At 44.8% G+C, this 14,487-nt stretch overlaps 1 protein-coding gene across 9 annotated transcripts in view; it reads left to right on the plus strand.

Annotated features, from left to right (window-relative positions):
- The window catches only part of fcho2 (FCH and mu domain containing endocytic adaptor 2), a 99,955-nt gene that overhangs the window by 33,373 nt on the left and 52,095 nt on the right, over positions 1 to 14,487 (plus strand). For all 9 annotated transcript variants that reach the window (XM_071363368.1, XM_071363370.1, XM_071363371.1 and 6 more), the window contains 3 exons: positions 166 to 270; positions 7,077 to 7,175; positions 13,368 to 13,464. In XM_071363368.1, coding sequence (XP_071219469.1) covers positions 166 to 270; positions 7,077 to 7,175; positions 13,368 to 13,464 — 301 coding nt within the window. The remainder of the gene's footprint in view (positions 1 to 165; positions 271 to 7,076; positions 7,176 to 13,367; positions 13,465 to 14,487) is intronic.

The following is a 14,487-nucleotide window of genomic DNA, read 5'->3' on the forward strand; positions in this document are numbered from 1 at the left end:
TGTTTCTGAATCACATACTGTGGTTGGTTGTTGTGAGTAGTAGTTTGGTGTCTCGGGTCTGGCGAGATCTGTTGCCCCATAGAGCACTGTGCGACTAATGCTGGCGGTGACACATGAGAACAGATGGCCATTTTCCTGTTGTCTGTCTCTCTCTGTTCTCTGCAGGCGGGAGTGAAGGCCAAGAAAGCCACAGAAGCCTACAAGGGCCTCGTGGAGAAATACGCCACAGCCAAGTCCGAGTTTGAACAGAAGATGGCTGAAACTGCGCAGGTGTGGGTTTGTGTGATTTGGTTATTCCCGCGCACTTTCTAGTACCACAGTAGAATGTGGTTGTGTGCTTCTTGTTTTTGTGTGTGGTGTACTGTACTCTTATGTGCTTTGCGTGCATGTTCTAAGGGACTCTTTGTGTGTGTGTGTGTGTGTGTGTGTGTGTGTGTGTGTGTGTGTGTGTGTGTGTGTGTGTGTGTGTGTGTGTGTGTGTGTGTGTGTGTGTGTGTGTGTGTGTGTGTGTGTGTGTGTGTGTGTCCACCGCTCAGTATTCCGTGCTGTGTGTGTTCTGTGTTCCATGCCTTTATCATCTCCAGCCTGTTTTTTCCTCCCTAACGGAATCATTGTGGAAAACTCTGATTGGAACCATCTGAACGGCTGATTAGATCAACTCTAAATTAAAATCAGATCAACAGAATGTGGCCCTCCATATCCTCCTGCACCGCAGCGAGACACACGGCCAAACTGCTTTGAGTTAGGGGAGCGTTTCTGTTCCCCCCCCCAGAGAAAACAGCAGGACAGCTCTGCTTCCTTAGATCACAGTCGACAGCTCATCTCAAATTCAACACATGTGCGCGCATGACTTATAAACACACGGCGCGGGCGCACGTGTTCCGTGACGTCGCTTGCTTGCGTGTGTGTGTGTTTCGAGTTTGTGTCTCCTATCTGTCTGTCTGACTCGCTGTCTGAGTGTGTCTGTAGGCTGAAGTGAAGACCGGGGTTTATGCATGTGTGCTCGCCTGTGAATGTACTCTGTGTGTCGTGCCTTTTTGTGTGTACACGAAATGTGGTAGTGTTTGCTCGAGCAATCATGGATGTTTGTGTGTGTGAAAGAATATGAGATTGCCTATGTCCATGCTTGTGCACATTTTACGAGTTTGTGTGTGTGTGTCAGCGATGTATGTGTTTATGTGGTCAGGCACGCTCATCTTCCCCTCTATCCACCATGTGATTTAGGAGTTTATGATTATTTATAGTCATTCTCCTCAGTTTACCCCAAACTCTCTCCAGCCAGCACTTGATGGGAGTAAACACCAGCGTTTAGAGCCCAGCCCCCCCCCCCCCCCCCCCACACACACACAGACCGCTCCAAACCCAGAGACCAGAGATGAGCCCAGCTCCTTGTGGCTGGCCCACCCTGGATAATTGGCACCTTGTGCTGCAGGGGGATCTGTGTTGGTGTCCCTTCGTTTCCAGACCACCCAAATAGAGACGACACACACACGAAGGAAGTGGCCAGGGCACAAAGAGGAAGTCTTTAGGGAAATGTATACATGTGTTTTTATCACTCCAAGAGTAATCCTTCCGCGCTGTGTTTTTCCTGCATTGGACACGGTGCACATGTTCTGTTGTACACACACGTTGAATTCCTCTTTTCGTAGACCGTGACAGAGCCCAAAGTCTTGCCTGACCAGGAGAAAGTATTTGTCTTAGTTATGTAGGTTATCTATAAGCTACGCAGACCAAGGCGCATTGAAGCTGTTCTGGTGGCTCGTGGTGACCTAACGCCCTATTAAGACACTTTTATGTTGGTGTTTCCTTATATATTCTTTTACTTTTTTATTTAAGCAGGGAGTCATGCTGAGGTTACGGTCTATTTTGCAGATGAGCCCTGCATCAACACATCAATAGACAACTATTACACTATTGGCTACGTAACCTATTTATATACACATCAATTACACAATACATGAAAAGCAAACACGGAAAACACGAAAAGCAAAACACAATCATATGAAACAAACACATTATTCAGTGAAAAGCCCTCTCACATCCGCCTGAATTGGCCTAGAGGCACCAACTCCACCAACATTTGGAAATCATTCCACATGAGAGGCGCAACAAAAAAACTAAAAGCAGATTTACCTAACTCGGTGGAGATTGAATGGATCCCCAGGATTAGCCACCACTGAGTCCGGGTCTGGTAACTTACACGTCTGAAGGTTAACAATGAGGTAAGGTATGGCAGAAGTTTATGCAAGAGTACTTTATAGACATTGAGTGTGCAACGCATCAATATACTAGCCTTCAAAGAGGGCCGGCCTACTTTCTGATAGGTTCAGTACACATCATTGCGTTTTCTATCACCCGTAATGAAGTGCAATGCGCTATGATAAACTGCGTCCAATGGCTTCAATACAGTAGCAGCTGCATTCATATAGACGATATCGCCATAGTCAATAACCAGAATGAATGTGAAGTGAATTATCTGTTTTCTGCTATTTAAAGTAAGACAGGACCGTGTCCTAATAGAATATTTAGAAGTGGGGCACGATTAATGAGGGCACCGTCCAAAGTACGTATGCACAAATCAAACATTTTTAATTGATTTGGAAAATAACATACTTGGTTTTACCTACATTGATCTGAAATTGGTAGTTAAAGGCTTTCAGCAGGGCAATAAATGCAGATTGAAGCTCTGACAGAGCCTGGTCAGCTGTGGGGGCAATATCATGCACTACATTGTCATTTGCATACAGGTGAAAGTCAGTTATTTCTGTAAAAAACTATATTTTTTATGTAAATAGTGAAATGAACCGGACCAAGAATCGATCCCTGTGGGACACCACCAGTAAATTCATTCCAGCTACACACAGCCAGGTCCAGGCCAATTGATGAAAGACTCTGAATAAGTAATGATTGGTCCACAGTGTCGAAGGTTTTAGACAGGTCAATAAAACAGGCCACGCAGTGTTTCTTCTTATGCAAACAATTAAGAACATAATTTAAAACCAAAGAAGTATCAGAAATTGTTATATGACCCGGTCTGAAACCTGACTGGTGTACAGTTGTGGCCAAAAGTTTTGAGAATGATATACATTTTCACAGTCTGCTGCCTCAGTTTGTATGATGGCAATTTGCATATACTCCAGAATGTTATGAAGAGTGATCAGATGAATTGCAAAGTCCCTCTTTGCCATGCAAATGAACTGAATCCCCAAAAGACATTTCCACTGCATTTCAGCCCTGCCACAAAAGGACCAGCTGACATCATGTCAGTGATTCTCTCGTTAACACAGGTGTGAGTGTTGACGAGGACAAGGCTGGAGATCACTCTGTCATGCTGATTGAGTTCGAATAACAGACTGGAAGCTTCAAAAGGAGGGTGGTGCTTGGAATCATTGTTTTTCCTCTGTCAAACATGGTTACCTGCAAGGAAACACGTGCCGTCATCATTGCTTTGCATAAAAAGGGCTTCACAGGCAAGGATATTGCTGCCAGTAAGATTGCACCTAAATCAACCATTTATCGGATCATCAAGAACTTCAAGGAGAGCGGTTCAATTGTTGTGAAGAAGGCTTCAGGGCGGCCAAGAAAGTCCAGCAAGCACCAGGACCGTCTCCTAAAGTTGATTCAGCAGCGGGATCGGTGCACCACCAGTACAGAGCTTGCTCAGGAATGGCAGCAGGCAGGTGTGAGTGCATCTGCACGCACAGTGAGGCGAAGACTTTTGGAGGATGGCCTGGTGTCAAGAAGGGCAGCAAAGAAGCCACTTCTCTCCAGGAAAAACATCAGGGACAGACTGATATTCTGCAAAAGGTACAGGGATTGGACTGCTGAGGACTGGGGTAAAGTAATTTTCTCTGATGAATCCCCTTTCCGATTGTTTAGGGCATCTGGAAAAAAGCTTGTCCGGAGAAGACAAGGTGAGCGCTACCATCAGTCCTGTGTCATGCCAACAGTAAAGCATCCTGAGACCATTCATGTTTGGGGTTGCTTCTCAGCCAAGGGAGTGGTCTCACTCACAATTTTTCCTAAGAACACAGCCATGAATAAAGAATGATACCAACACATCCTCCGAGAGCAACTTCTCCCAACCATCCAGGAACAGTTTGGTGATGAACAATGCCTTTTCCAGCATGATGGAGCACCTTGCCATAAGGCAAAAGTGATAACTAAGTGGCTCAGGGAACAAAACATTGATAATTTGGGTCCATGGCCAGGAACCTCCCCAGACCTTAATCCCATTGAGAACTTGTGGTCAATCCTCAAGAGGCGGGTGGACAAACAAAAACCCACAAATTCTGACAAACTCCAAGCATTGATTATGCAAGAATGGGCTGCCATCAGTCAGGATGTGGCCCAGAAGTTAATTGACAGCATGCCAGGGCAGTTTGCACAGGTCTTGAAAAAGAAGGGTCAACACTGCAAATATTGACTCTTTGCATCAACTTCATGTAAATCACCACATTCTTATCGGCAGACTCAATAGCCTTGGTTTCTCAAATGATTGCCTCGCCTGGTTCACCAACTACTTCTCAGAGTTCAGTGTGTCAAATTGGAGGGACTGTTGTCCGGACCTCTGGCAGTCTCTATGGGGGTGCCACAGGGTTCAATTCTCGGGCCGACTCTCTTCTCTGTATACATCAATGATGTCGCTCTTGCTGCTGGTGATTCTCTGATCCACCTCTACGCAGACGACAACATTCTGTATACTTCTGGCCCTTCTTTGGACACTGTGTTAACTAACCTCCAGACGAGCTTCACTGCCATACAACTCTCCTTCCGTGGCCTCCAACTGCTCTTAAATGCAAGTAAAACTAAATGCATGCTCTTCAACCGATCACTGCCCGCACCTGCCCGCCCGTCCAGCATCACTATGGACGGTTCTGACTTAGAATATGTGGGCAACTACAAATACCTAGGTGTCTGGCTAGACTGTAAACTCTCCTTCCAGACTCACATTAAGCATCTCCAATCCAAAATGAAATCTAGACTCGGCTTCCTATTTTGAAACAAAGCATCCTGCCAAACATACCCTCGTAAAACTGACCATCTTACCGATCCTCGACTTTGGCGATGTCATTTATAAAATAGCCTCCGACACTCTACTCAACAAATTGGATGCAGTCTATCACAGTGCCATCTGTTTTGTCACCAAAGCCCCATATATTACCCACCACTGCGACCTGTACGCTCTCGTTGGCTGGCCCTCGCTTCATACTCGTCGCCGAACCCACTGGCTCCAGGTCATCTACAAGTCTCTGCTAGGTAAAGCCCCGCCTTATCTCAGCTCACTGGTCACCATAGCAGCACCCACCCGTAGCACGCGCTCCAGCAGGTATATCTCACTGGTCACCCCCAAAGCCAGTTCCTCCTTTGGCCGCCTTTCCTTCCAGTTCTCTGCTGCCAATGACTGGAACGAACTGCAAAAATCACTGAGGCTGGAGACTCTTATCTCCCTCACTAGCTTTAAGCACCAGCAGTCAGAGCAGCTCACAGATCACTGCACCTGTAAATAGCCCATCTGTAAACAGCCCATCCAACTACCTCATCCCCATACTGTATTTATTTATTTATCTTGCTCCTTTGCATCCCAGTATCTCTACTTGCACATTCATCTTCTGCACATCTACCATTCCAGTGTTTTAATTGCTATATTGTAATTACTTCGCCACCATGGCCTATTTATTGCCTTACCTCCCTTATCTTACCTAATTTGCACTCACTGTATATAGACTTATCTTTTTTTAAACTTTATTATTGACTGTATATTTGTTTATTCCATGTGTAACTCTGTGTTGTTGTATGTGTCGAACTGCTGTGGTTTATCTTGGCCAGGTCGCAGTTGTAAATGAGAACTTGTTCTCAACTAGCCTACCTGGTTAAATAAAGGTGAAATAAATAAAATTGTCAATAAAAGCCTTTGACACTTATGAAATGCTTGTAATTATACTTCAGTATTCCATAGTAACATCTGACAAAAATATCTGAAGACACTGAAGCAGCAAACTGTGGAAATTAATATTTGTGTCATTCTCAAAACCTTTGTGTCACGCTCGTTGTAAAGATGAGTCCAAGGCGCAGCGTGAGTAGAGTTCCACATCATTTGAATCAACTGAAACTCACCTGACAAAACAACCAAACGAAACGTGAAGCTACAGGTGTGCACTCAGGCAACTCAATGTAGACAAGATCCCACAACACAAACGAGGAAAATGGCTACCTAAATATGATCCCCAATCAGAGACGACGATAAACAGCTGTCTCTGATTGGGAACCATATCAGGCCAACATAGACATACAACACCCCTAGACATACAAATACCCAAGACATACAAAACTAGCGTACCCACCCTAGTCACACCCTGACCTAACCAAAATATATAGAAAACCAGAGATATCTAAGGTCAGGGCGTGACATTTTGGCCACGACTGTACATTTAGTATATATTTTGTAGTTAAAAACAATCTAATGTTGAGTATTTACCAAGGATTCTATCATTTTTGCTAGGCAAGACAGTTTGGAAATGGGGCGAAAATTATTTAGGTCACATGTGTCACCACCTTTCTGAAGGGGGGGGGGGGGGGGGGTATATATATTTGCAGACCCAAGGGATGGTACCAGAAATAAATGTAAGGTTAAAGATTCTGCGATCAGAGGAGCAGAAAGCTGAGGCGTCTAGCACGTCATAAGTCGAAAGTTGTTGAAATGAAAACAAAGATTCTCTAGAGGCTGGGAGAGGGGCAGGCAGTCAACTGGACCTGTAGCGTAGAGGAAAATATTTTGGTGTTTGTTTCATTAGTCCCATTGTTGATATAGTCCCAACATATTTTTCACGTCAGCAATCAGGTTTTCATGATACTCTATGTAACTTTCAGAATACAAAAATACAGCAGGTAGGGTGCAAAATGCAAAACATAAATCAGCCGGGGCTTTCCTGGTCAGGTCAAACGTCATGGAAAACTCGGGGTCCTAACTCTTCTACTGGCATATTTTTGTTTTCCTCTAGTTTAGTGACTCCTACGTGTAAGTGGATGATTTTCTGCATATTTACTCCTTTGCGTTTTTTCTTTCTGTGTTCCAGAAATTTCAGAACATCGAGGAGAGCCACATCGTTCACATGAAGGATATCATTCAGTCGTACGCACAGTCTGTTGACGAGACACACGTTCAGATCGGAGAGGTGAGTCAGCATACACACACACACACACACACACACACACACACACACACACACACACACACACACACACACACACACACACACACACACACACACACACACACATTCCTGTGGGCGGGGTGGGGTTTGTGTCCTGTCCCCTTGCTCAGTGGGTTCACTGTGCGTCAGATGAATTAGTGTAGTCTTTGATCACTCTAATCGTTTAACTGAGAACCAGGAAGCCTTCCATTCAGTGGTTTATACCAACCAATTAAAAACTGATCAAAACTCCCTCTCGACCAATCTAAAACACCTTCAACATGCAACCAGAGGCACGGCATGCCAACTGTACTAGGCATCGCACTCTGATCTTAAGAAGTGTGAATATTTTCCTGAACTTTTACTGTGTTTTGCTGTACATATAGTACTGAATCAGTGATAATTACAATGTTGATCGTTCCAATTACAACATATATATATTTTTTTATGATATTATCTCAAATGTTTATCTTATGTGATAGATATTCTTAAAGAAATGCTAGAGGTTTTACTACTTGACAGAATAGACAACTCAAAAGAAACTCTGCTCCACTGTGTGTGTACTGTGCAATGGCTGTTGCAGTCCCAGTAGTGTCCACAGGGGGAGCCACAGCCCCACTCTCTGCCCTAAAGCTCCAGTCTTACCGTGCATTTGAACAGGAGAAGGACAACGTTGCCTGTCTGTGTTAGCTTGGCTAGGCTGGGCTGGGCTTAATTAAAATAGAGCCTAAAGGTGGATGAGTGCTGTCCCAAACAGCTGGGAAATGATGCGCAGGCAGACCAAGTAATTGTGATTCCGTGATGAATACCCTTTAAACCAGGTTGGAGGGGAGAGGGAGAGGTGGGATCGGAGCGAGGGAGGGAGAATATGGCCACTCTAATCGTGCAAGATACTGCTTCATCAGTTAGACCACAGGCACTCAAACTCAGCCCAGACATGCAAACACGCACGCACATGGGTATACTTACTTGACCAGCATTATAGACAAACAAATACACACACTGTCAATATACTATGCACACTCACAGGGGTGTCTTGCTCCCATTATTTTAGAGGGGGCACAAAGTGTGTGAGGATGGAAACTTTTTTTCCTGCAATCTAGAACCATAATATTTTATGCCATGTAAAACAAATCCATTTTTTTTTTTTGCATAAATTATCTTTACCTGTTAAATTGTCATTTCAATGAGGGTGACATTCTGACTGTCGTAAATCACACGTCTCAATATACTGCATTAACACGCCTATGATATTACATCCAAATGACAACATAGTACAAGGGATCATAACATACATCATCAATACAGGCACATATCATAATATCATGATATTTGTAGATTCATTATCATAAGGTGCCCGTTTTACTTGTAAACCAAGTATTTTTTCCCCCATATCGAAGCATACATCTTGAGCTGTTGTATCCTCCTGATTTGCTTCTCTGCTAAAATCTGGGTAAAATATTGAAAGGAATGTGAGTCTTATTACGTTTATAATAGCTTGCTTTTCTAAAGTGTAGCCACATTTCCAGCAGGCATGCCAGCTAAGAGAGCAGCTTGTCTAACAACAACTTGATTGATAGCCAGAAATGGCTTGGTAGGCAGTTACGAGGTTGGGAGATTCCCATTCTAGCTGGCTAGCTAAAGCCAACTTCATACGATTGCTAGGTGGCTATTATTACAGAGAAACAACCAAACATGTTTTGTTTTATTTATTCATCAAGAAGGAATCAATAGGCTGTATAGCTTGATCATATTAATTTACAAACAAACCTCCTGTGAGTCCTGCCCATCACCGGCAGCTAAAATCAAATCAAATGCACCATTGTGCACTATGGAAGGAACCATGTACTAGGGAGAATGATTGGGGGGGGGGGGTACTTTTTGCCTGGTCCAGTGTGCCCCCTCAAAAATACAACTAAATAATGATGATAAAACATGGTCTTAAAAAGGAAGTTTAGTCATTTATTTAACATCTGCAACGTTTTAAAACAGGGACAATCGGATGTGTCCTTGTGCCCCATATGGGCATGACGCTTCTGCACACGCAAATGGACATTACACTGTACACACACATGGTCAAGTAAACACATACTCTTAAGCAATCCATATTTTCCAAACACATCAACACACTTAAATAATTCATACGGTCTAGTGACTCAAACACACACACACACATTCACTGGCCAGGTGACCAGAATGTGTACCAGCATGCACACAGCCCCAGTTTGGCTGTTTGGCACACTGGCTAGCCTGGCGTTAAGTGTAGTTTCATGTTAACCTGGGGCTGGGGTCTAAACAGTGGCATGTCTCAGCCATTTTCTAGTTATACGACCCCTCTACTCTCTGGACATGAATAGAAACCACCAAAGACCACGGCATGGGAAAAGAGGAGGGAAGAGGGGAGAATGTAAAGAGACTGCATGGAAGTAAAGAGGAGATGTGAGGCCACACGGTACAATGCAGTTTAAGAGGAGAATGAGGTCCTCTGTAGCTCAGTTGGTAGAGCATGGAGCTTGCGATGCCAAGATATTGGGTTCGATTCCCGGGAACGCCCATATGTCGTTTTTTGGCATATACTATTATTTATGTATATATATATATATATATTAGAATGTGGACAATTGAACTAAAAGTCATATATGGTACTACTTCATTCCTACTGCGTGTTTATTCTGGTTGATATTTTTACAACGATATGCCTCCGTGCTGTGCAGAGAGTCACAGGAGGGCAAGTGTGTGTGTGTGTGTAGTCTGTGTGTTTCTTGTGCGTGCAATGTTTGTATTTGTAAGCGAGCATTTGTGTGTGAGGGAAGTGCCCTTGAGTGCGAATGTGTGTTTTTTGTTGTTGTGCATGTGTGAAAAATCACTACCGGTAGAGAGGGGTTTGAGGGGGGGGGGGGTTGTGTGTGAGACGCAGGTGATGACATTACAGTGCATTTCCTCACGGCAGCAGTGAGCAGCTGGGCTAGAGCACCTGACATATCGCGTGTGCTGGAGTGAGCATTCGACCTCGCCAAGGCCCCCCACCCCCACCCCCCCCGTGAGGGTGCAGGGGGCTAATGCACTCCGCCTTGCCGGAGGGGCTCAGGAGGGGGGAGGGGGAGACGTGTATGTATGGTCATGATAGTGGATGGAGGTACTCTGTTGTGCTTACAGTATCACGCACATCTGAATCGTTTGGCGAGATGGCACAGTCAGTCAGTCAGATGTTCGTCATCTGTCTGGTCCTTTTACCCTTCCCCCGATAGTCTCACACGCACACACACAAACCACTGACATCCACACACAAACGGCGCACACACACACTGACACACACGCCACTGACATCCTAAACAAATAAACAAACATCATCCTTCCTGTGATAGCACCCAGAGGGCATCAGGAAACCGCTCTGTCAACAACAAACCTACCGACACAAAACCATACCAAAATGTATTATGTAAGCCAGTCTCCACAGGCTATTGAGACACATTGTACAGAGATTTTTTTTTTTTTTTTTAATAACAGAGAGCGAAGCAAACGCTGGGCAGTACAGTCTTTTAGAGGGAGTATACAGTGAAAAGCACAGAGCCATATTGTATGTGTCACTCCTTCTGAGCATTCTAAAACCAGAGACACCCAGAGAGAAGTCCCCAGGGATGCGACCTGTCACTCACAACACAAACCATCACACACCACACAGCAAATACACACACATTCTCCCTCCTTTCTCTCCATCTCACACATGACTATCTCTCTCTCTCTCTCACACACACACACACACACACACACACACACACACACACACACACACACACACACACACACACACACACACACACACACACACACACACACACACACACACACACACACACACACACACACACAGATACAGGCACACCCACTCTCTGTCACACACCCACTGCCCCATTTTCTTATTGCACCAGCACCTCCCAGTGTTACTACTACCACAGAGTGAGCCCTCAATGGACTCAATCAACACCCATTCATATGTGTCATCTTCCAAGTGTCTGCCTCTCTGCCTTAAGTTCTTCAAGTGATTTTTTTTTTGTTTATTCATGTAATGCTAACTGTATTGATGCCATACCGGGGTCAAATACATGTGAAAATACTTGAGCTGAGCTTGATTTAGTTTGCCCTGTACAATGGAACCAATGGAATAGTCCCAAAAGTGCAAAATCCAAGATAAAGATTCCGTGAGTCTTATCAGAAGCTAGCAGATTCATTACTTACCAACAACAGCTGCAAATTCCAATAAAACAACATTTTTGAAGTTCACTTTCCTTACTTTGTCTAACAACACTATGATGAATCTAACACTTAAGTTTTTTGGGTCAATGCAGCATTTATTTAGTTTCATGGCACAAACGTTTGTTAGCATTCTTACACTGGCTTTATCCAGAGGGAGCAGGCCTGTTCAGAGGGGTTGCCGAGCAACACGTGCCTTGGAGGGAGAAAACGTTCTTCATAGGGCAACAAATTCCCATGATTTGTGAATCTGTTCGAACCGAACAGCTAGGTTGACAGCTAAAATGGCCTTGAAAAAATACAATTTCAGCTAATAAGGAGAGTATCTCACAAAATGGCATTCACTAACCATAAACTATTTATAAACTCAGCAAAAAAAGAAACGTCCTCTCACTGTCAACTGCGTTTATTTTCAGCAAACTTAACGTGTAAATATTTGTATGAACATAAGATTCAACAACTAAGACATAAACTGAACAAGTTCCACAGACATGTGACAACAGACATGTGTCCCTGAACAAAGGGGGGTCAAAGTAACAGTCAGTATCTGGTGTGGCCACCAGCTGCATTAAGTACTGCAGTGCATCTCCTCCTCATGGACTGCACCAGATTTGGCAGTTCTTGCTGTGAGATGTTACCCCACTCTTCCACCAAGGCACCTGCAAGTTCCCGGACGTTTTGGGGGGGAATGGCCCTAGCCCTCCGATCCAACAGGTCCCAGACGTGCTCAATGGGATGGAAATCCGGGCTCTTCGCTGGCCATGGCAGAACACTGACATTCCTGTCTTGCAGGAATTCACGCACAGAATGAGCAGTATGGCAGGTGGCATTGTCATGCTGCAGGGTCATGTCAGGATGAGCCTGCAGGAAGGTTACCACATGAGGGAGGAGAATGTCTTCCCTGTAATGCACAGCATTGAGATTGCCTGCAATGACAAAAAGCTCAGTCCGATGATGCTGTGACACACCGCCCCAGACCATGACGGACCATCTACCTCCAAATCAATCCCTCTCCGGAGTTCAGGCCTCGGTGTAATGCTCATTCCTTTGACGATAAATGCAAATCTGACCATCATCCCTGGTGGGACAAAACCGCGACTCGTCAGTGAAGAGCACTTTTTGCCAGTCCTGTCTGGTCCAGCGATGGTGGGTTTGTGCCCATAGGCAACGTTGTTGCCGGTGATGTCTGGTGAGGACCTGCCTTACAACAGGCCTACAAGCCCTCAGTCCAGCCTCTCACAGCCTATTGCGGACAGTCTGAGCACTGATGGAGGGATTGTGCGTTCCTGGTGTAACTCGGGCAGTTGTTGTTGCCATCTTGTACCTGTCCCGCAGGTGTGATGTTCTGATGTACCGATCTTGTGCAGGTGTTGTTACACGTGGTCTTCCACTGCGAGGATGATCAGCTGTCCGCCCTGTCTCCCTGTAGCGCCGTCTCAGGCGTCTCACAGTACAGACATTGCAATTTATTGCCCTGGCCACATCTGCAGTCCTCATGCCTCCTTGCAGCATGCCTAAGGCACGTTCACGCAGATGACCCTGGGCATCTTGCTTTTGATGTTTTTCAGAGTCGGTAGAAAGGCCTCTTTAGTGTCCTAAGTTTTCATAACTGTGACCTTAATTGCCTACCGTCTGTAAGCTGTTAATGTCTTCATGACCGTTCCACAGGTGCATGTTCATTAGTTGTTTATGGTTCATTGAACAAGCATGGGAAACAGTGTTTAAACCCTTTAAAGTGAAGATCTGTGAACGTATTTGGATTTTTACGAATTATCTTTGAAAGACAGGGTCCTGAAAAAGGGATGTTTTCTTTTTTTGCTGAGTTTATATAATATGCATTTGGGGACAAAATTCTAACTTACTCAATCTGTAAACGAAGCGCACGTCTTGACCCTATGTGTTTGTTGTGTTGTCCCTCTGCAGGTCCATACAGAGTTTTTGGGGAACATGGAGAACACCTCTGTGGAGGGCTTGATACAGAAACTGGCTGAAAGTAAAGGAACGGGCAAAGAGAGACCAGGTAAGATGCCCTACACGCACATACACCTGCGATGATAGGAAAAACACGTATGCAGATCAATGTATTACACATATGTTATTGTGTATGACTGGTGAAGCACTTCAGTGGTAGGGGCAATTTTATATAATTTGTCTACTCCTTCAGGATGCCTGAATCTGACTGTGGATCAGTGGTTAGTTAGGGGCAACTTCTATACTTACTCCTTCAATGTGGCTGAATCTGACCCTGTATCAGTGTTAGTTTATTAGAGGCCACTTCCTTGAAAGTAACTTCCTGTCTTTAAGGTGGATAGGGGCCTATGATAGGGAGTTAGCCAATGAGAGAGCAGTAATGAGAGGTTGTAAAAGGCCATCTGACTCAATAGATGTAATCTGCTGTAAAGGTAGGTAGGTGATATTCCACTTAGCATGTGACACCATGCAAGCCGGGAGAGTGGTCGGGGCGTTTACACACATGATAACTTGGATATATACTGTGTCGGTGTGCAGGGGTACGAGGTAATTGAGGTAGATATGTACATATAGGTGGGTAAAGTCACTAAGCAACAGGATAGCTAATAAGCAGCAACATATATGATGAGCCATTTGAGGAGTGAATGCAGATAGTCCGGGTAGCTATTTGGTTAACTATTTAGCAGTCGGGAGTCGTACGTGGGCTACCCTCAACACTTGGGGGTGGCCCGTCAGGAAGTCCAGAATCCAGTTGCAAAGGGAGGTGTTCAGTCCTAGGGTCCTGAGCTTAGTGATGAGCTTGGAGGGCACTATGGTGTTGAACGCTGCACTGTAGTCAATGAACAGCATTCTCATATAGGTGTTTCTCTTGTCCAGGTGGGAGAGAGCAGTGTGGAGTGCAATAGAGATTGCGTCATCTGTTGATCTGTTGGGGAGGTATGCAAATTGGAGTGGGTCTAAGGTATCTGGGATGATTGTGTTGATGTGAGACATGACAGGCTTTCAAAGCGTTTCATGGCTACAGATGTGAGTGCTACGGAGTGATAGTCATTTAGGCAGGTTACCTTGACGT

Source organism: Salvelinus alpinus, chromosome 24 (genome assembly GCF_045679555.1).
Source record: "Salvelinus alpinus chromosome 24, SLU_Salpinus.1, whole genome shotgun sequence".
Lineage (NCBI taxonomy): Eukaryota > Metazoa > Chordata > Actinopteri > Salmoniformes > Salmonidae > Salvelinus > Salvelinus alpinus.